At 36.5% G+C, this 21658-nt stretch overlaps 1 protein-coding gene across 1 annotated transcript in view; it reads left to right on the top strand.

Moving 5' to 3' along the window:
• GALC (galactosylceramidase) overlaps window positions 1-21658 on the top strand; it is an 82919-nt gene that overhangs the window by 20700 nt on the left and 40561 nt on the right. Inside the window, exons 8-10 of the mRNA XM_036882102.2 lie at window positions 1672-1710; window positions 5705-5835; window positions 19163-19318. Of these exons, the coding sequence (XP_036737997.2) occupies window positions 1672-1710; window positions 5705-5835; window positions 19163-19318 (326 nt within the window). The remainder of the gene's footprint in view (window positions 1-1671; window positions 1711-5704; window positions 5836-19162; window positions 19319-21658) is intronic.

Below are 21658 nucleotides of genomic sequence, written 5' to 3' on the forward strand. Positions count from 1 at the left end.
ACCTTCTCTGAACTATTTTTTAAAAACATTTGTTTTTGGTACCACCCGAGCTCAAATTCTTCAAATCTTTCCCTAGTTTCTCTAGTTTTTACAGTACTATGTTTACTCTGCAGTTTAATGATTAATCTCATTTTGCTTTAAGAATTTCTATTGTCCTAAACAAGGGAAGGCAAACTCTTTCTTAAAGAGCAGGAGAGTAAATATTTTAGGTTTGGTGGGTCAAATGGCAATATTAAGGATATTATGTAGATAATTATATAACCATTTGACATGTAACTCTTAAAACTGTAAAAAACATTCTTCACTCTCTGGCTGTAAAAAATAGAAATGCTGGACCAGATTTGGCAGGTTGGCTAAAATCTGTCTACCCTTGTCCTAAATTGTTAGTTAACACCTTTTCATGATTTACAAAATGTAAAACATGGTGTCTTATCTTTCTGGCTGGTCTGTTGGTAGGCTAGAGGCATGCCTCACGCTGTGTTGTACCTCACAGAGCCTTACATACACACACAGGGGTATCCATACATTTTTATTTATTAATATGCCATCTGTCAAAACTGACTTTTAAAGTCTTCATGCAGTCAGCAAGCAATTATTGAACTCCTACTGTGTCACAGACACTGTGACTATTATGTTTTAAAGATACCAAGAGTAAGAAGCTCTTGAGTTCATTGAGAGTGTGTGACAGACAAACTGTAGTATCACAGGATGAAATAGAACATGAGGATGAGCCAAGGGCTGTAGGAATCGGAAACAGGAATAATATTTGTTTTTGAAATCCTTCAAATTAGAACTGAAAATTAGTTTGTATTTGAGAACTTACTTAAATGTCAGGATACTTTTAACCCATAGTGACACTAAATGTAGGTTTGGATCTAATAATATCCTATTAAGATGAAGTCGTTCTTAGAAAATGTTTTTGGTAAGTAATGGGTGATTCACATTTCTTTTAGATTCTTGATAATTCTATGCCATGGTGAGGAGTTTCTTTCATAAGAAACAATTTCCTTATCATTAGGGTTTAAAAGAATTATAGTGCCTAGACTCTACGCCCATCCCTGTTTTTGAGTTTTCTCAGCTGCAAAATGAAAAGTCACGGAAGTTCTCTTTCAACTCTAAAACCTCACGCTTCATGATTCTAAACCTAGGAGATTTGTGCATGTTCCTTTTATCTGTCTTCATTAAGAGTTTGCTTCTGTGATACAGTATATTACTGTGATTCTTTGTGTGCTAAAAAAAGAAATTACTCTTTTACAGTATATTTATTAATATTTGGCTTTCAGGTGTGCCTGTAGGGGTCTTGTAAGAATTATTACAACAATCCCCATGTCTTGTAGGTCTCCAGTTTCTAGTATAGTCCTTGGCACACATTGCATTGTCAGTATTTATTGAATGATTAAATGGATAATCCATTTTTAGAAGTCTCTGGAATAAATGACTTTTTGAAAAATATCCACCAAATATTTTAAGCCTTTTAAAAACAGTATTTTAATTAAAAATGTTATATTGTCTTATAAATATCTATCAGTTTAATAACAGGATATTCCTTAAAATAAGAAAAATGACTTTTTCAATGATGCAGACAATGAGCTAAGTGGCACCTTGATGATAATGTTTGCTTTCTGACGTATACAAACTTTAAGACAGACTTTTTGATTTTCTGTTTTGCAGATTTGGAATGAGAGGGCATTTGACATCAATTATATCAAGGTCTGTATAACTTTAAACTCTTTTTATCTTTAAGTTATTAGTGAGTTAGTCCTTTATGGTTCCAGGGAAATTAGTAGTAGGAACACTAATTTTTACAGTTCAGTGGTTTTCCTTGTTGTGACATAAAATTCAAGCAAAATCTTAATAATGTTTAAGTTCCTGATTGAATCATTATAATTCCCTGTAAGTCCCAAATTGCATGTGTCTGAAGAGTTGTGTTAAATTTTCCTGTTTTAAAATTCATTATTTATGGAATTATGGTAATCATTATAAAAACAGTTGTATAATTTTAGACTTCTGGGACTTCAAAAAATGTAGCTCTTTTCTTTCATAGTCATAGCAAAATTTCTAGCATATAGTCTTATTCCTGTTTTCTTTTGAATGCCTATTATATTGGAGTGTGGTATCTTTCTATTTGTGATTAACAAATAGGTTAGCAACTACCATTTGAAAAGCATTGTTCTTTTTTGAGCCACTTTTCCTCAATATTTATCTCCATTTAATTCTCATTACCTCTCATATAAGGTAATTACTATCATTACTATTTTTGGGGAAAGGAAAAACAGTAATAACTCCTTATATCAATGGAAAACAAATGGCAGTTTAACTTTTCAGGTGGAGGTATTCTCTAACTTACTTTTCAGTTCCATTTGTCTGTTTTATGTGTCTTTTCTCCAAGAAATACAGTTTTGTGGTTGTATTTTGTTTCAGTTTTAAAAGAATTTTCTTTAAATTGAGTGTCATGTTTTTAATACCACTAAATTTTTTTCATTTGTTTATTCAGTAATTCAATCAACAAGCATTTAGTCCCCACCTAGTTTGTCAAGCATTGTGCACATGCTTGGAGTACAAGGATAAAAAATACTGTTTCTTCCCCAAAGGAGTTTACATTTGGGGGCACCAGAGTCCCATATGGACAAATAAAATATCAGTCATAATTTCTGTAGCAGAATAATGTACATACATGTTGTCAGAAGGTGCAGGGAGGAGATGACACCTCTGCTTGGGTGGGTGAGGGAAGTCTATTAGAGCAGGTGGCCTGGAGTTGAAACCTTCATGATGCTTTGGGTAGGAGCTCCCCAAGTTGCTAAGGCAGGAGCATGACTGCCAAAAGTGAAGATTAAGAAGTAAAGGGATTTGGGGGAAGAGCAAGTGGTGGAAAATGGATTAGATGGGTGGGGGCACTGAGCCATTTCTTGGCCAGTGTGTTCTCTGGAGTAGTGGCACAGTGGAACTAACCTGTTGTTGTAGGATTTGATAGGATGGACTACAGCCAGAGCCGGTAACTCAGGGTCACCTCAGGCTGCAGACACTACCAGGGAGGTGGTGAGAGTGTGGTTGGGTGGTTTTGGGAGCTGGGGCCGAGAGGCTAGCGTAAGATCAAAGCGCAAGGGTTGCTAGTGGGAAGTCGTGACTGCTGTAAGTACGGGTCTGATGAGAGTAGCAAGAGCACAGAATGGAAGCCAAGTTAGTGCACGTGTCCTGGTAACCCAGTGCTCAGGTGCACGGTGTCATGGCAGCATCTCAGTAGTGAAGAGTTAGGAATGCTTTTTCTACCTGAATTTGACATTGCACAGTTTGTGTTCCTCTATGATTGTACATGTGTCTCTCTAGTTGTGTTCATTACATCGGAAGGCAGCCTTAGAAGTGTTAGAATCTGGTTTCCTTTTTATTTTTTTAACCAATGGTCTACAACTGAGGTGGTTTTTATTTTCTTTTACTAATAAGAGTTTCTTGCTGATTCCATTGTATCCCTCCTATTGAGCTTAACTTGAGAGACTAAATGGTGTTTTAAGACTCATGTCATCAGTGTTTTAAACGATTCAGGTTTCATTTACTCTTCTCTCAATCTTTAGTTTACCTGCAGTAAAATATCCTAGGACATAAAAGCTGTAAGTTTGTATTTGTCATTTTTGTAGCAAGATTTTATTGGAATCTGTGTTCAGTTTGTTAAAATGCCTATTGGTAAGAGTTCAGTAATGGCAAATGAATGTAGTGTTCAGAGTTGATAAGCTTAATGAATATATAATCCATATAGTATAGTAAGATGGTCCCTGGAAATAATGATTTATTTTTAAGAGTAGAAGTAAGTGCAATACAAACAAGTGATTTAAGTAAGGATGACAGAGCTATTGTTTCTTTTTATTTTTGCTATTTGCATTGTATTGATGATTTACTCTGGTTTTCAGTGTTGTAGTTTTTAAATTGTGTTTGGAAAATCCCCATCTAGGATTTGAGGGTGGTAAGTAGAAATGGATGTTTGAGTTTTGGGACGTTCACTGAGTTCAACAAGAACAGCTTCCCTTTCATTATCATATAAATAGGTTGGGGAGAGGAGAAGGCTTCCACAACACAGACAATATTTGAAAATACTTTAGATAAATACATTCTTTGCTCCAAGAATGCTGCTGTTCATACTGACTTTGGGATGGAAACTTATTTATAAAATATAGTTTATAGACTTGTATGTTTTGGAATGTTATTTTAATATGCTATATAAAAAAGCAAACAATTTTAGAGGTGATGGTCTAGGAATAGCACGAGAAAAACTAGGTATATTCATGATGGTAAATACTCAGTTGACTAAGTTGCTCTCCCTCCTTTCTGTAAGAATAAAAGAATTTTAGGGTGAGACTCAAGATCGGTCTCCTAGTAGAGGGATAGGGATTCTCAGACCAACTGAATCTAGAGAGTTGGTTTCTATTTATTGTTAAGAATCTGTTCCAATCACTTCCAGGGTGTCTTAGGACTCAGCTGACCTTTTCTGAAAGATGAACTTGGATGGCTATGTGAATTTTCTCCTTGTTTTCTAAAATACCATAGTACATCATTTCTAAGAAACCACCCATTGTAAAGTACAACATGAAATTGATTAAAGCTTTTATTATTTGCCTCTGAAAAGAGCACATTAATTAGAAAATTCCCAAGTTCAGGAAAGTTAGAATGCGAAAAGTGAGCTTTGAAATTCTTTGTTCTTTCTTATCCTAATTAATTCAGCTGATATTTATTGAGCACCTACTACTATGAGGCAGACAGTTCCACATGGTTGGGGATAGCAGTGGCTTATTCATAGCCATTCACCCAGAACTACTTCTGTTCTGAAATCTGATCCGTCTGCTCCTGGGTGAAATGATGTCTCCTTTTCTCTGCTCTTGTTTTACATATTGGCAATCCATACATTATGCTGTGTACCTGCTCTCTAGTTTTCTAATTTACCTTGTTAGTTTTTGTGTGTTGCTGATTTGCCACCTAGGGGTGAGATCACCGTCTTGTGCTTCTTTGAGTCCTCATGGGGCCTATGAATGGTGCTAAATACCAGAGTAGGCCCTCTGTGCTTTGTTGATTTATTTCTTGTTAGAATTCAGTCTTTTGATTTTCCTGGGTGGACAGTCCTATAGGTAGAATTTATTGCCTCTTCTGCCTGTAAGTGTAAAAGACTTGAGGGTAACAATGGAATAGTTATTTCTACTTCTGGTATGGTGCAGAATATTAAGAACTATAATATTTTTAATAATGCCAGAATATTTGAAGACATCGGAAAATACTCAAAATAAGATTTTAGGTTAAAGCATTTTACCAATTGATATGCTTAATTTGATCCCAATATTACTACTGTGTCTATATAAGAGCATTCCTGAAAGAATGCATGCCAAAATAATAATGGTTATTTCTGGGTATTACTACTATGATTTAAAAAAAATTCTACCTTTCAACTGAAATTTTCTATGATTAAAAATCATTTAAAAGTCAGAGGGAAAATCCTTCTAAGACATTTTTACCTCATGGGTTTTTTTTTTTCCTTTTTACATTCCCATGAAGGTTATCTTAATGGTGATCTTTTATTTCCCACAGGAGGCACATTTTTATTGAGAAATAATATTGACACTATTGTCCAGGATGCTGACTTATGAAGATACTTTAGCTATCTTGGTTGTAATTCAATAGCTGAGAACTCATTTGTAAGCTTTCCTATGTTCTGTATATCTCCTCAAAGGTGTTAAGAAGAATGCTGAACTATCAGGGTCTCCAGCAAGTGAAAATTATAGCAAGCGATAATCTCTGGGAGCCAATTTCTACTTCCATGCTGCTTGACTCTGAGCTCCTGAAGGTGGTTGATGTTATAGGGTAAGACATGTTTTATTTTGAAAACTAACAGCTGCTGGTTGCTGGCTGTGGATATTCACTGTGCCTTTGTTTTTGCCTTCTCCTTCCAATTTGATTACATTTTCAGACGTAGTTTTCTTGTATTTACTTAACTAAAGTGTGTATAACTGATATTTCATTCCTTTTCTTTGAAATATATATATTTTGGGATCCTTCTATGGCAATGAAATGTATTGATAACTTTTAAATAATTGTGTTAATGTTTGGAGTAATAAAACATGGCCTTGTTTAACAGATTAAGGGGCAGAGTAGTATTTAATTTTAGAAATTGTAAGAGACAGCTGTAAAATTAGTTCTGAGTTCTTAGACTCCCCATGGTTAGGAGGTCTCCTGTGAGCACTGATGTAAATGGTGTGGTACGATCACTGCCCATGACTTCTGTTGTGTCTCCTTAGAAGTGTGGTTTGACCCTGCTCCTTAGTCCAGTTCTGCTTTTCAGTCCTCTGGGCCTTGGCCTTGCTATGTTCCAGCAGTGTTTTTTTTGTCTTATTTATTTTCTTTTCTTTTCTAGTTTTATTGAGAAATATTGACATGCATCACTGTTTAAGTATAAGGTATATAACATAACTTGATTTACGTATATGTGAGATGATTTGCCATAGTAGGTCTAGCTGATATCTGTCTTCTTATGTAGATATAATAAAAAGAAGAGCAAAAAAGGAAATTTCTCCTGCAATAAGAGCTCTTAGGATCTTCTCTCGTAACAGCTTTGCTATATATGATGTGTTAACTATAGCCATCATGTTGTACATTAAATCCCTAGTACTTATTTATCTTATAACTGGAATTTTGTACTTTGACCACCTTCCTCCAATCCTCCTCCTCCCACTGCCTCCGTGCCCTGCCAAGCAGTATTTTTTTTTAAAGTGAATTTGAATTTTATCTATCATAACAACATATAAAACATTTGAAAACTAGTACACATATGTATGGAATTTGTTCTTTATTCAGTGTGAAAACTCTACTTGATCTACATATGCTTTTTTTTTGTGTGAAGAATTTTGAATGAATACAGAAGTAAGCAGAATCATATAGTGAACACCCATGTTCCCATTGCTCATCTTCCGTAAGTGTGAACCCATGAACAAATCTCCATCCACACGCCTACCCATTTCTCCCTTCCTCCTCCCCAAGTTAATTTGAAGCAAATTCCAGACATTTTATTCTTTCTACCATAAAAATTGTACATATATATTTTTCTTTTTACCATAAACAATACCATTATTTCATCTAACAATGTAATAGTTTCTTGATATTATCAAATATCCCTTATTATTATTTTGTAGTTTTATTTAACTGAATCTGGATCCAATTTAGATTCATACTATGATGGTTGATAGTTAAGTAGCTTTTACTGTTTTGGTTTTTACACCACCTTTTCTCTCCCTTCTTTTGTCAAAGAAAGTAGATTGTCCTGTAAAGTTTCTCATAGTCTGAATTTTACCGACTTTATCTTTGAATTTAACATACTGAGCTATTCTGTTTCTTGTTGGAAGTTGATAGAAGCATGATTAGAGTAGATTTAGGGTTAATTTTTTGTTGTTTGGCAAGAAAGGTGAGATATATTTAAATGTTTCATGCAGTGAAATTAGAATATAATTTTTGTCTTTATTGTTACAACTTTTATAAGTTGCTCAAGTCTTGAGGGAAAACAAAATTGTGTTGATTTTGTATATATTGACTAGGAAAAATATTTAAATGAAAGTAACAGTTTTAATGTATCTTCATGAAGAAGTTGGATGTTTAATTCATTTTGATCTTTATTGCTGTGGGCATAAAATGCAATGCATTCTCCTCTGAGCACTACTTTAGCTCTGTCTCACAGAATGTATTGTTATTATTTTCCAATTTTATTGCATTGTTATTTAATGGCAAATGTATTGCTTAATTAAAAAAAATTCCCAAGTGCTTCTTTTTGTCTTATTATATTAGGATGTATTCTCTATCAGGATACAAGAGCTGAGTGTATGGTATCTACCTTACTGATTGCACTGTTTAGATATTGTTTAGATATCTGTATCCTAATGATTTTGTTCACTTGAACTATCCAGGGTTACCAAGAGTGCTAGTTGCCTCCTTTAGTGGTTTCTATCTCTCCTTTTAATCTATGCAGTTTCTTCTGTATGAAAGTTGCTGCTGTGTCATTTGGTAAATAGATATTAATAAATGCTTTATCTTCATTATGGTTTGTGACTATTAACACTAGAACACATTGTTTTGTCTCATATTATGTTACTTGGATTGAATTTTGCTTTGCATGTGATCAAGATAGAGAACTCTGCTTTCTTTTCATTTGTGTTTGTCTGACATATCTTTGCCCATACCCTTTCATTCTTTTATGCTTTACTTTTAAAGTCATTTTGATTTAGGTGTATTGCCTGCATACAGCATAGATTTAGATTTTGCTTTTTTAGCTGCTGTAAAATTTTTCATATTTTAGTGAGTGAATTAAACCGATTTATATGATTTACACTTATTGATATAACAGAAGATTTGTTTTTTCTTCTACAATAGTATCTTTTGTTATTTAATGATTTATACTCTATATATCTGAATGCAAAATCTTTTGCTATGCAATTTGTTTTCTTTGGTCTTTTATAAAGGAGGTATCTTTCTTGTTATTTAGCAAGATTTGGGTTTTGGTTATATTGATTACATTTCTACTGACACCTTTATACCAGTGGTTCTCAGCGAGGGATAATTTCGCCTCCCAGGATACATTTGATAATGTTTGGTAATAGTTTTGATTGTCACTAGTGTAGTGCTACTGGTGTCTGATTGGCAGGCCAGGGATGCTGCTAAACATCCTCCCAAGCACAGGAGAGCCCCCCTACCCCACAACAAAGACTTACCAGCCAAACTGTCAATAATGCTGAAGTTGCAAAAACTGCTTTATGCTAATATTCTTCATTCTCTCTCTAGGTATTGTCTATTGGTTTACTGTAAGGAATACTAAAGTTGTATTATAACCTCCTCTCTCACCATCTCTCCCTTATAATGGAATTTCAATTATCAGTATTTTTAAGTCTTTGTACTCTTTTGTTTTGTTTTGCTTTTCTGTTGTTGTTTTGTGTATTTATTTATATTTATTTATTTATTTTGCTCTTTTTTTTTGCTATTATTAATATACAATTACATGAGAAACATTGTGGTTACTAGATTCCCCTCATTATCAAGGCCCCACCACATACTCCACTACAGTCACTGTCCATCAGCGTAATAAGATGCTATAGAGTCACTACTTCTCTTCCCTGTGCGAGACTGCCTTCCCTGTGTCCCTCCCTACATTATGTGTGCTAATCGTAATGCCCCTTATTCCCCTTCTCCCTCCCTTCCCACCCATCCTCCCTAGTCCCTTTCCCTTTGGTAACTGTTAGTCCATTCCTGGGTTCTGTGAGTCTGCTGCTGTTTTGTTCCTTCAGTTTTTGCTTTGTTGTTGTACTCCACAGATGAGTGAAGTCATTTGGCACTTGTCTTTCTCCGCCTGGCTTATTTCACTGAGCATAATGCCCTCTAGCTCCATCCATGTTGTTGCAAATGGTAGGATTTGTTTTCTTCTTATGGCTGAATAATATTCCATTGTGTATATGTACCACATCTTCTTTATCCATTCATCTACTGATGGATGCTTACGTTGCTTCCATTTCTTGACTATTGTAAATAGTGCTGCGATGAACATAGGGATGCATATGTCTTTTTCAAACTGGGCTGCTGCATCCTTAGGGTAAATTCCTAGGAGTGGAATTCCTGGGTCAAATGGTATTTCTATTTTGAGTTTTTTGAGGAACCTCCATACTGCTTTCCATAATGGTTGAACTAATTTACATTCCCACCAGCAGTGTAGGAGGGTTCCTGTTTCTTCACATCCTCGCCAACATTTGTTGTTGTTTGTCTTTTGGATGGTGGCGATCCTTACTGGTGTGAGGTGATATCTCATTGTGGTTTTAATTTGCATTTATCTGATGACTAGCGATGTGGAGCATCTTTTCATGTGCCTGTTGGCCATCTGAATTTCTTCTTTGGAGAAGTGTCTGTTCAGATCCTCTACCCATTTTTTAATTGGATTATTTGCTTTTTGTTTGTTTAGGTGCATGAGCTCTTTATATATTTTGGATGTCAACCCCTTATCGGATATGTCATTTATGAATATATTCTCCCATACTGTAGGATGTCTTTTTGTTCTACTGATGGTGTCCTTTGCAGTACAGAAGCTTTTTAGTTTGATATAGTCCCACTTGTTCATTTTTGCTTTTGTTTCCCTTGCCTGGAGAGATATGTTCATGAAGAAGTTGCTCATGTTTATGTCCAAGAGATTTTTGCCTCTGTTTTTTCCAAGACTTTTATGGTTTTATGACATACATTCAGGTCTTTGATCCATTTTGAGTTTACTTTTGTGCCGGAGTCCAGCTCCAGCCAAAGTGTGGGTCACGAAGCAAAGGACAGCATCGGTGAGTGAGGCGATGAATGAGATGAAACACCCAATCAAGGTTGAAACATCTCCTCATTCATTTCCTCACTCTCTGACACTGTCCTTTCCTTTGTGACCTGCACCTTGGCTGGAGCTGGACTCTGGCAAGTAGCGCCCAACATGGGTCTCAAAGGTAAGCTCTTTATACTACAGTATTTGCAGGGACAGACAGGATTCTGTTCATGGTTCTCGAGACCCCTCTGTGAAGGAAGACAGGTGAGAAAGGGCAGATAGAACAGAACTTTAAAGCCATGGGCCATACTGAGTCTAAAGAAAGAGGACTCTTTATGGAAGTTTTAATGCATATGCTTGGAGGTAGGGGTATAAAAGTCACCAATGGACAATTAGCAGAATTCTTACATTTTGTCCAGGAATGTTGTCCTTGGTTTCCTGACCAAGGCACGGTGAGTCTCAAAACCTGGCAGAAGGTTGGAGAAGAAATAAAGGAACATTATGCCAGCCATGGACCTGAGAAGGTCCCTACAGATGCCTTTGCATTATGGAATTTAATCAAGGAGGTTTTAGAACTTAAACAGCAGGTAGAGACCCTCCTGCAAAAACCATCCAACTCTGGGTCTCAAGAGGAAGACAATAGGCAGAAAACAAAAGCAATAGGAAAGGATGTGACACTAATAAAGAAAGAGACAGAAAGGAAAAGTCCCTTAGGGAAGTTGATGAGGATACTCCTTCAGTTACCAAAAAGGAGAAACAAACACCTAAAGTCATGCCGGCATCAGCTCCTCCACATGATGACATCCTTGAACCTGCAGATCAGGCAAATTTGGAGGAGGAAGCTGCCAAATATAATAATGAGAATTATCCACCTAAATTAGTTGCCCCTGCTTTAAGAAAAAAAATCCTTCCTCCAAGAATCCCTTTGTAAGACCTTCTGAGTCTACTCCTATTAGTAAAACTCAGAGACCACCACCGTTCCAGCCTCCCCCCAGATTTGACCAAAAGACTCCTACTTCAGTAAGGGCTGCCTTGAAGCAAGCAGAACAAGGAGGAGACATAGAATTTGTGTGTTACCTAATTATTTTTGGAGGAGAATTTGACGATGAAAGTGTCTCCTGGGAGCCCATCCTATATAAATTATTAAAAGAATTAAAAGCTGCCTGCAGAGACTATGGTCCTTTGGCACCTTACACTTTGACATTAGTAGAAGCCTTATTCGGTAGATGGATGACACCGCTACTCTCTGTAGCAAAACCTCGAGTGATGCTGGCCTCTGCCTCCCTTTGTGATGAAAGATTAACTCCAGGAAAAGAAAGGAACTTAGGAGAAACTGCAGCCCAATATAATTTTTTTAGAATAGGTGCTGCTCAACTAGATAAAAAGCCTCCAGATTCCAAGGTATCTGTAATCAAATAAGCTAAAAAGAAAGAAGGCAATTGAATATTAATAACTCAAATCTTTGTGTCAGTTTGTCTGTCTGTGTATATGTTCTTTTGTGAAAAGTGTTGCTAACTGTAGTCATTGCGTCTCAGTCTGTATGTTTGTGTGTCTAAGTATGTGAATGAAAAATATTTTTTTACCTCCAGATGTATTAGTAAAAATTGATTTAAAGACAAACGCTAGTAAAATTGGGCATTCTAAAACTTCCAAAAAAATTCTAATAAAAAATATTAAGCATTAATGCTAATTTAAGTTAAAGTGAAATGGATGTGTCCTTATGGTTATCAGCTGCCTAGGTTTACCTAAAGTCATTTGTTGATGTTATCCGTTAAATCTTTCAAGAAAAAATGCTTAAAAAGAGGTTTGACTTTGTCTAATGTTTGGTAAAAGTTTTGTGAGTAATCTAGCATGGTTGTTAAGAATGAGTAAACTAAGGTAAACATCTTAATAATTGTGTGTTACAGTGTGTTACAGTGTGTATACCTACAAACAGCGTGAGAAACTTTGTCAAAGAATTAATATGGTCATGCTATATAAAATTAAAGCAAATGAGTCTCAATATCAGGTACACAGCAAAACTAAAATTTTGTTCTCAGTTATATGGACAAAGTTTTCTTAAACTATTAGTCTGCTCTTAATGTTGAAAATTTGCAAAAAGTTTTCTGATTGTTTTATCAAAGGAGTTTCTCATGCCTAAAATTTCAATGAATTATCTGAGTATTTAAAATAATGAGATCTTAATATTAAAAGGACTAAAAAGCTAAATTTTGCTAACAACTGTGTAGACTTCTGTATTTGCCCTTAAAATCTTTTATTGCCATTCTGGTTAAATAGATAAGTATTGTTTCATAGTGACTTATAATTCTATTTAGGCTGCTTAGCCAAGTGCCTTAAAATTTTTCTGACAGCTTCCCAAAATCAAATTTAAAAAGGTGCTTTTACCTCTAGTTAACTCTGATATTTTCCAGAGGGCCCCTGGAACATGTCAGAGGAATTTTTTTTTTCTCATTGAGAAAATATTTGGCTAATTTGGCTTATTTATCTAATATATATTTACCTGGAAAGCACTGTCAGAGAGGATGATGCTAACCTTATTACTGAATGTTTTATGTTATAGAAATATCCAAATTTTCTTCTGTCAGCTATCTTATAGTAAGCTCTCATCAAATCTTTAAACATTGTCATTTATAAGTCTGCTGTCATTTGTAGTCACTGATTACTCCTAAATTAGTAAAGAACTAGATTTCAGCAGAACAGGTATTGGTTACATAAGATTAAGTAAACAAAAGAAAATGATTTTGTGGCTTTTTGTCTTCAACTAATTCCAAACCTTTAATAAAATAGAAAGACCTGCTTACAGGGCAATAGAAAGGGCCCGATGTTTTAATAACCTGTGGGAGAGAATATGCTTGTATTTTTCTACAGGACTCAGATACACCCGTGTGAATACCAGACAGACTCATCAGACAGGTCTCAACCACCACCTCCTCCCCCACACAACTTCCCAAGATGAAGTGAAAGTCCCTGCCCAAGAAAAAACCTTGAAGAACTTCTAGTACAGCGTTTACAGAGCCTCGCTCTGCAAGATTCCTGAGAAGCTCGCCAGTCGGGAATAAGTCTTCCCTTGCAGCGGTGATTAGCAAGATCAACTCGAGAAAGTGACTCTCTGACCTGAGACCAAACTAGATAGAGAAGATGACGGAGGAAGCCGAAGCTGTAGATCGCCTTCCGAGTTTGCCTATTACTAGTAAAACTCTGTTTATTGCTGTGCTTAGGTCCCACCCGTATTAACTACATCTCTAAATGAAAAATCTCTCCTACAGTCTGAATTATGGTGAGTTGTAATGTAGCTTCTGTCAGACCAGTAGCACTGCATAGACCCACAGGAAAAGCTGTTTATCAACTTCAAGCCTGTTTGCAAACTTCATATGCCTTTTTGCTATCTCAGAATTATATATCTATGAATATTGGCAAAACTATAGATGAATTCATTATAAATTGTAGTAATTGTACTCTTTCTACCTGTATTTCTGTAAAAAATAATGCAAAAGTCATTTCTATTGTGCACCATCCCCCGTATCTGATGATTTCTGTTACTTTAAATTCTACGTGGCTTAATGATTATGGGCTATAAGCACTTGGTGATACCAGCACTCTCTTACTCTGGGGAAAGTGTTTTGTGGCAGCTCTCATTCTTGGTATTGCTGCACTCATTCCCTTAGCAACTTCCCTTTCTCTTTCAGCTGTAGCCCTAACACAAGAGACCCATACTGCCGCTAACTGATCAGTTATCTAAGAATGTATCATTGGCTATAGCCACTCAAGAGATTATTGATAAAAAATTAGAGTCTAAAGTTAATGCCCTGGAAGAGACCCTACTTACGGTCCTACTGTTTTTATGCTTGTACATCAGCTTTCTTATGTTATTCTTCTTGTGGTTTTGAAAGAGCCCTGGTATGATGACCCAGGAATACAGGTTCTCCAGTTCATTGATCATGCTTTAAGCCGCCCAAAGTGATTTGTAGCTGCCTTAATATTAGGAATCACTGCATTAATTACACTCATTAGCTCATTATCCACTACTGCTTTAGTACAAGAAATCCACACAGCCAACCACTTAGACACTTTAAGCAGAAATGTTTCAGTACCTTTATATTTACAAGAGCAGATTGATAAAAAGATTGAGGCATGACTTAATGTTCTAGAAGAAACCCTGCTGTATGTAGGAAACCAAGTCCAAAATTTGAAAACTCGCTTGACCACCAAATGTCACAGTCAGTATGAATGAATTTGTGTGACTCCCTACTTATATAATTCCACCAAAACTTCTTGGGACAGTGTGAAAAATCATTTATTAGGTATTTGGGATAATTCTAATACCTCTGTAGATATGGCCAGTTTACAAGAAAAGATAAGGGCTATTAGTGAAGCTCACGTATCCTCAGCCATGGCTCCTGAAGTTGCTAATTCTTTCCTGGCTACCCTGCGACATTACACTACCCATACTGCTTGTTTTCCCTCTTTCATAAATCTCAGAATTTCAGCATTAATTATACTCTCCCTTCTACTCCTTTTCCCAGTCTTCATCCGACTGCTGAGCAAAGGAATATGAACAACCCATTTGGAATTGAAGACGCTTCTATCAGCTGCAAAAAATAAAAAAGGGGGAGATGGCGTGGGCCATGCTGCTCATGCTGTTTGACAAGGTCCAGGCATGAGGTGGGATCCCAAAAGCCAGGAAACCTCATAGCTGGCCCCTGCTAATTCTTGCACTTATTTTTGCAGTTATGATGTCGGTGATTGGGCTCATTTATGGGAAATCTTATCTATCTAAGATTGATTCACCTTTAGTAAATAACATAACCCAAAATTTTGATCAAAGCAGCAATTCTGGAAATGAAAGCAGTGCTATGGGACCAACTGTTCCAGGCATACTGCCACAAATAAGTGAGGCAGAACAAGCCAGGCCTCTCTTAAAACTAGATGCAGTTTGTCTTTCCTTTTGAAACAATTCAAACATGACTAACCAGGATTTCTTTAGAATATTGGCAGAGAAGGAGTTATGGGAACCTGGGCCATGGAAAAACCCATTCTCCCAAGAAACTTACATGAAACAGCAAAGTAATAAAAAGAGATTAATAGTCCCCACTGCCCAGGGACCCCTTAATGTTACTTATAATATTGGAGGACGCCTCTGGTATCCCCCTAGAGGAAAGAATTTATGAGCAAAATAGGAAAATTTACATTTACAAATATATGGTTTTAGGAGGAGATTTCTGCCACCCTACTCATGCTGCCATCTTTTCCTCCGATCAAGTATTTATACTCTTAATGAGCTTAGGCCCTGCTATTTTGATATCCTCCCAGCCAGTTGGCAAATGCAGTTTACATTTCACTTTTTTCTTCCTTCTCTTATTTTGTGTCAGCTTAATACATTATCAGAACATGCAATATTTATATGCTAATAAATTACTCTTTTAGTCTAGCTGTACATTAAGCATATGCAATGCACACCTTTAAGTGTTTTGCTGAAGTCACCCTTAGTTTCTTGGGGTCAGACGCTTATGTTTGCAAATTTTTGTTTTGCAGTTACAGTACTTTTTGGGGTCTGCTCTGTCTAGTCCCCATTTCCCCTATTGTCTAAAGTTGTCTTCCTCCCCTTACATGTTCCTGCCTTACTCAGTTTGGATTCTCATCCAAGCATCTTATTCTCTACCATTCCAGAAAGGATTTTTTGCTACCTATTTCTGAAATTATTGAAGGTTTAGGCCTGTATTGTTCAATACAGTAGCCACTAGCCACATGTAGCTGTTCTGGATTTAGGTGTGTTTTAAGTATAAACAGACACTAGGTTTTAAAGATTTAATATAAGAAAGAATGTAAAATGTTATTAATAATTTTTTTATATTGATTGCATAGTGAATGATAATATTTTGCATACAGTGGGTTGAACAAAGTATATCATTGAGTTTTCTTTTTTAAATGTAGCTACTAGGAAATTTAAAATTACATGTATGGCTCACATCATCTTTCTATTGGACAAATCTGGCTTAAACTATCATAGTATTGTGTGGGAGCTGCTAGTGAACTCACAGTTTTGGCATTCACCCTAAAGTCAAGCTTGTGCTGACATTCCCAGTTTACCAGTTGTTTTTTGATGCCTCCACTCAGGGTGGGGGTCTGCCCTTTGGGGGGTGAGACCCTTTCTCTTCCACAGTTTTCATATTTGTCTGCTGATCCTGGGCCAGTCCTGATGCTGCAGGGCTCCTGGGGATTCCCTGTCACCTGCTTTGGATGAGGATATTGTCTGTGGGTTTTTTTTTCTTTCCTTCATCTGGTTGATCCGTTTGCTTTCAGAGGAGTACTGAGAGTTTCAGAAACTGGGGTGCCACCATGAATCCACCTTCTCTATAAGTTTTAATTTTCTTTTAATACACATATGTTCCTCTGTTAAGATAAACTTTGGTTTACTTTCAGTGATTTTTATTTTCTTTGTTATGTGAAGTTTGAAAAATGCTGTGAAATGATAGAGGCATTTGCCTGATTATATACATTAAAAAAATTACATTCTGAAGAACCTTGACATGTCGTTCAACTAGCAGTGGGTCTGGACATTGGCAGAGATTTTAGTATCGGCTCTACTCTCCTGTTTTCAGATCATTTAATCACTCAGGTTTTAAATGTAACATAACAGTTATGTTGTTTTCTGAATGAAAGATGTAACACCTACTTCTATAACTTTAAAAGGGACACTCATTCACATTATAAAAATGCTCATTATAGACAGTTTTGAAAATGTAGAAAACTGTAAAGCTAGAGTTGCAATTTACCCATAATCCTAACATCTAGGGATCATTTGTAACATAATAGCATACTAGTTTTCAGGCTTTTATTCTTTTATCCAATTATATTTAACCAGAGATACACCAAACATACCTTTGGCTAAGTGACAAGTAGAGGAGACTTAAAATTAGTATTTGGCTGAGGCATCAAAGCTGAATATCATGATCACTGAATGAAGTTCCAGGATATGAGAATAGATGTAAAATGTAAAACTATTAAAATTCTATTATAAAGATGAATAGTCAGATTTTTCAAGTTGAATTTAATAGTGCCAGAGCAATAATTTATTTTTTTATTAAGGTATTGATATACACTCTTATAAAGGTTTCACATGAAAAAACAATGTGGTTATTACATTCACCCATATTATCGAGTCCCCCCCATATGCCATTGCAGTCGCTGTCCATCAGTGTAGTAAGATGCCACACATTCACTGTTTGCCTTCTTTGTGCTACACTGTTCTTCCCGTGACCCCCCCACCCCCAACACCATGTGTACTAATCATAATACCCCTCAATCCCCTTCTCCCTCCCTCCCCACCCGCCCTCCCATACCCCTCCCCTTTGGTAACCACTAGTCCCTTCTTGGGGTCTGTGAGTCTGCTGCTGTTTCAGAACAATAATTTCCTAACCCTTTTAGGTAATAGCTTGCTCCTGGCTTCTCTGGTGTATATTTATAATACTGAATAGGTGTCTGCTTTCAACTGAGTTCAGTGACTCAACAAAGTCTTGGTGGAACCTCATTTTTCTCTAATATTCCTTTTTATATTTTTATATATTATATATTTTTTCTTCCTCAAGTCCTGAATTCCAAATTGACATTGCCCCTTAATTTGTCTTCACTAGGTATAATGAATTCCTAAACAGGACTTTTTCTTAAAAGATTCATGACCTAAGTGGAATTAAGTAACTAAAAATTGAAACAGGTCTCCACAATCTCTCTTTTAATGTAATTACTACTACCACACCAAACTACAAGTATTAGAATTGTGGTACAATCCAGTCTCCATTATTCTGCTTGCACATTTTTTTGTAAATAATTGTTGACCTAAAAAGAACAATGTGCATTGTCCCGAAAGTTATTTAGCTATCTGCTCTCTTTTTACCATATTAACTTTCAGTCTGTTTTCTACGTTACATTTGAAATTTCTTAATCGTTTTTATTGAGTAATCAGTTGTTTCCTCAATCATGATGGCAGCATTTTACTACTGGAGTAAAAAATATACTTCGACTCCTCTCTCATGCTAGAATAAGGAAGAGGTTTATTTCCCTGGGGCAGGGTTTCTCAACCTCTGCACTTTGATGTTTTCACTGGATAATTCTTTGTTGTGGGGACCTGCCCTGTGAATTGTGGGATGTTTAGTAGCATCTCTGGCCTCTGCTCACTAGAAGCTAGTAGGAAATCCTGTCCTCCCCTGGCTTCTTCTCCAGGCAGAATCATCCAGGTTGAGAACCACCATTGCTCTGGGATAATAACTTGTAGTTTTCCCAAGGTAGTTTATTCTTTTATTTTCAAGAAAGAACTACTTGTGGGTTTTGTTGTTTTGTTTTTGTTTGTTTTTGTCTGAGGTAAATACCAGGCTGTCTTTCTGTCTGCTAGGGGTGGGGGTAGAAGAGGAGGTACTACTTTATATAACTGATTCAGCAGTCTCATTTTTGGCTTCCTTTTTACTCCTTCCTTCCTCTCGTTCCAAGCTACCTACTTATCCTGGGAACTCTGACTCCTGTCCCTACCTCATTCATCTTTTCGAGAGTTCCAGGCTGTGGCCTCCTCTGCTTCCTCCATCTGTCAGCACACTTCCATCCACTTAATGGTTTCCAGAAACCGACAGAAATTTCTCAACCATTGATAGTCTTCCTTCCCATTCTATATGCTGTTATAGGTTTATCTCATTTCAAGGGCATCCTGAGATACAAGGACGAGAAGCAGATGCTTATAATCATTCGCACATCATTTGGGACGTTGTCCATTGTTGTAAAATAAAAACTCTGGAGAAGACATGTATTTTCATTCACTCAACAAATAGAAATAAGTGCCACATTCTGACCTTTTCCCATTTCCTTCCGCCTTTTCTTTCCTAGAGCTCATTATCCTGGGACTTGTACAGTAACTGGTGCGATGTTGACTGGGAAGAAACTTTGGTCTTCTGAAGATTTTAGCACTATAAATAATGATGTGGGTGCAGGCTGCTGGGGTCGCATATTGAATCAGAATTATATCAATGGCTACATGACTTCGTAAGTTACTAAAACTTCTAAAGCATTCTATTCTGAAAAATTGCAAAACACGTAAGTAGAAACAAGTACAGTGGGCTTCCATATTCTCACAAACTCAGTTCAGTGATTGTAAATGCTTTGCCTTACAGCTTCATCTATACCTAAGCTATTGTAAGATAAATTCTAACTGAAATAAGCAGGTGACGAGAGGCAACAAAGGGCCAGGCAGTTTATTTGAGCGCAATTCCCGGGTGATGTGCCACAGTCTGGCTATCACAGGCTGGGGAAGTCACACTCAGCAGGGCAGGCAGCGAGTTTTTAAAGAAGGCAGGGGGAGGGAGAGCAAAGGTGTACAGTGGCGCAGGGATCGGCTCACCTAGGGTACGTGGGGGTCTCTCATTGGCCTTAAGCCAGATACTGGAAAGTTACCACTACTCTTCTAGCTTGGGGGAGGGCTCTAGTTAGGAATGTTGTCCGATCAGACTCTGGAATGTTGTCAGACCGGAACCTGTTGGTCTCTTCGCCTTGTTTGGTGAGGCCTGAGCTTGTCCAGCAGGCTCACCCCTTCCCCTGGAACCTCCAGCCTTACAGCTATTTCTTCCTATTATTCTGTATTTGAATATAGTCTGTATTGAATAAAATCAGGCTTAGTGAGATGTAATTTATATATCTAGTAAAATTCATGCAGTTCTATGATTTTTGACAAGCTATACACATATTTTAATCAAGAAGTATGGATTGCAGATATGACACTTCACCCTTAATTTTTAGTAAGTAGCTCTAAAACAGAAGGATATTCTCCTATGTGATCATTTTGTCATTTTGACACATGAAAGCATAAGAACATTAAAAAATATTTTTAATACCTAGTCTATATTCAAGTTTTTCTAATTATCTCCAGAAATGTCATTGAGAGCTTTTTTTGTTAAAGCTAAGAGCCATTCAAGCATCTTGCATTGCATTTAGATGTCATGCCCCTAAAATCTCTTCTAATCTAGAATAGTTTCCTTCTTTCCTCATTCTGACAGTAACCATTTGAAAAGACCAGGCAAGTTCTCTTGTGAATTATTCACTTGTCAGTCTGCCTGATTGCTTCCTCACAGCATCACTTAATTTGTCTAACTGTCTGTTTACAAAACAGAGACTGTTATGAGAGAACACAATTCCTTTTATTTCTTAAGGAAGCATTTCTTAAATGCACTGAGAAGCTTTAATTGTAATTCGATTCAAAATAGCTTTGCAACACAATGGTAGATGGAACAAAAGCAAGCCATTGTGTACTTTGTGCTGTTGGGGTAAGCTCATATATTCTTCTACAGCCTTTGCTCTTTCTCTTCTTTTGAAAGAAAAGATGTTTATCATGGAGAGTTTGGTTCCAGTAGTTTAATTTTGTATTAAGGGTAATGCATGCCTTACAGAGAATATGGTAATTGCATATAAGGACAAAGATGGAAACAAAGTCACCCATATATTTACCCTCTGGAAATAACTGTCCTTAAAAATTTTGGTGTATGTCCTCCTATTAATATTTATATGTATAAAATTTTCATACAACATTGAAGCCATACTACATAATGTTTTATAAATAAGTTGCTTTTCATTTAACAAGGAATTACAGACTTTTTCTCATATTTAAGTATCCTCCACTTCATCATCTTAATGGATATGTGTGTTTTGTTACATAAAGCATCATTTCCCAAACTTGCCTTGTCTTCAGAAGCCCTCGAGACACTCGTGCTGATGCCTTGGCAGCTGCCCAGACTGACTGAATTAGAATCTCCAGGACAGGCCCTGGGACTCTGGGGACCCAGTCAGTGCCCCAGGTGATTCGGATGCCACACAAGTTTGGGAAGCACTGTACACCTAACTGAGTATTCTCTTCCTAGAAATGGAGCTTGTTTCTATTTTAATTAACAGCTTTGTACACACTAAAATGATCAATTGTATACAAATATCTTTGATGCATCTGTGATTATTTCCTTAGGGTGTATTATTAGAAATGGAATGACTGTCTGGGTCAGAGGTAAATAGATTTTGAAGGCTTTTGTATATCTTACAAAATGCTCTCAGTTGGTTTTAATTTACACTTCTATCAGCAGCCAGAGAAGATACCACGAATCTTGTAATCCATAGATAAAATTATGAGAACTCTTAAAATTTCCACTGGTAGAAGGTATTTTTGAAAAATGGGTCTATTATTTCCACTCTGAAATTAGAATTGAAGGTTTGATTTTCTAAGAATGTCAGTCTGTCATTTCATGATGGATGAGGACATCATAAGACAAATACAATTCTGTAGGTAAGCTCTTTTTTTTTTTCGACTGTGAGGAAGCCAGCAGTACCAGGATCCAGCACTTCCCT

Source organism: Manis pentadactyla, chromosome 11 (assembly GCF_030020395.1).
Source record: "Manis pentadactyla isolate mManPen7 chromosome 11, mManPen7.hap1, whole genome shotgun sequence".
Lineage (NCBI taxonomy): Eukaryota > Metazoa > Chordata > Mammalia > Pholidota > Manidae > Manis > Manis pentadactyla.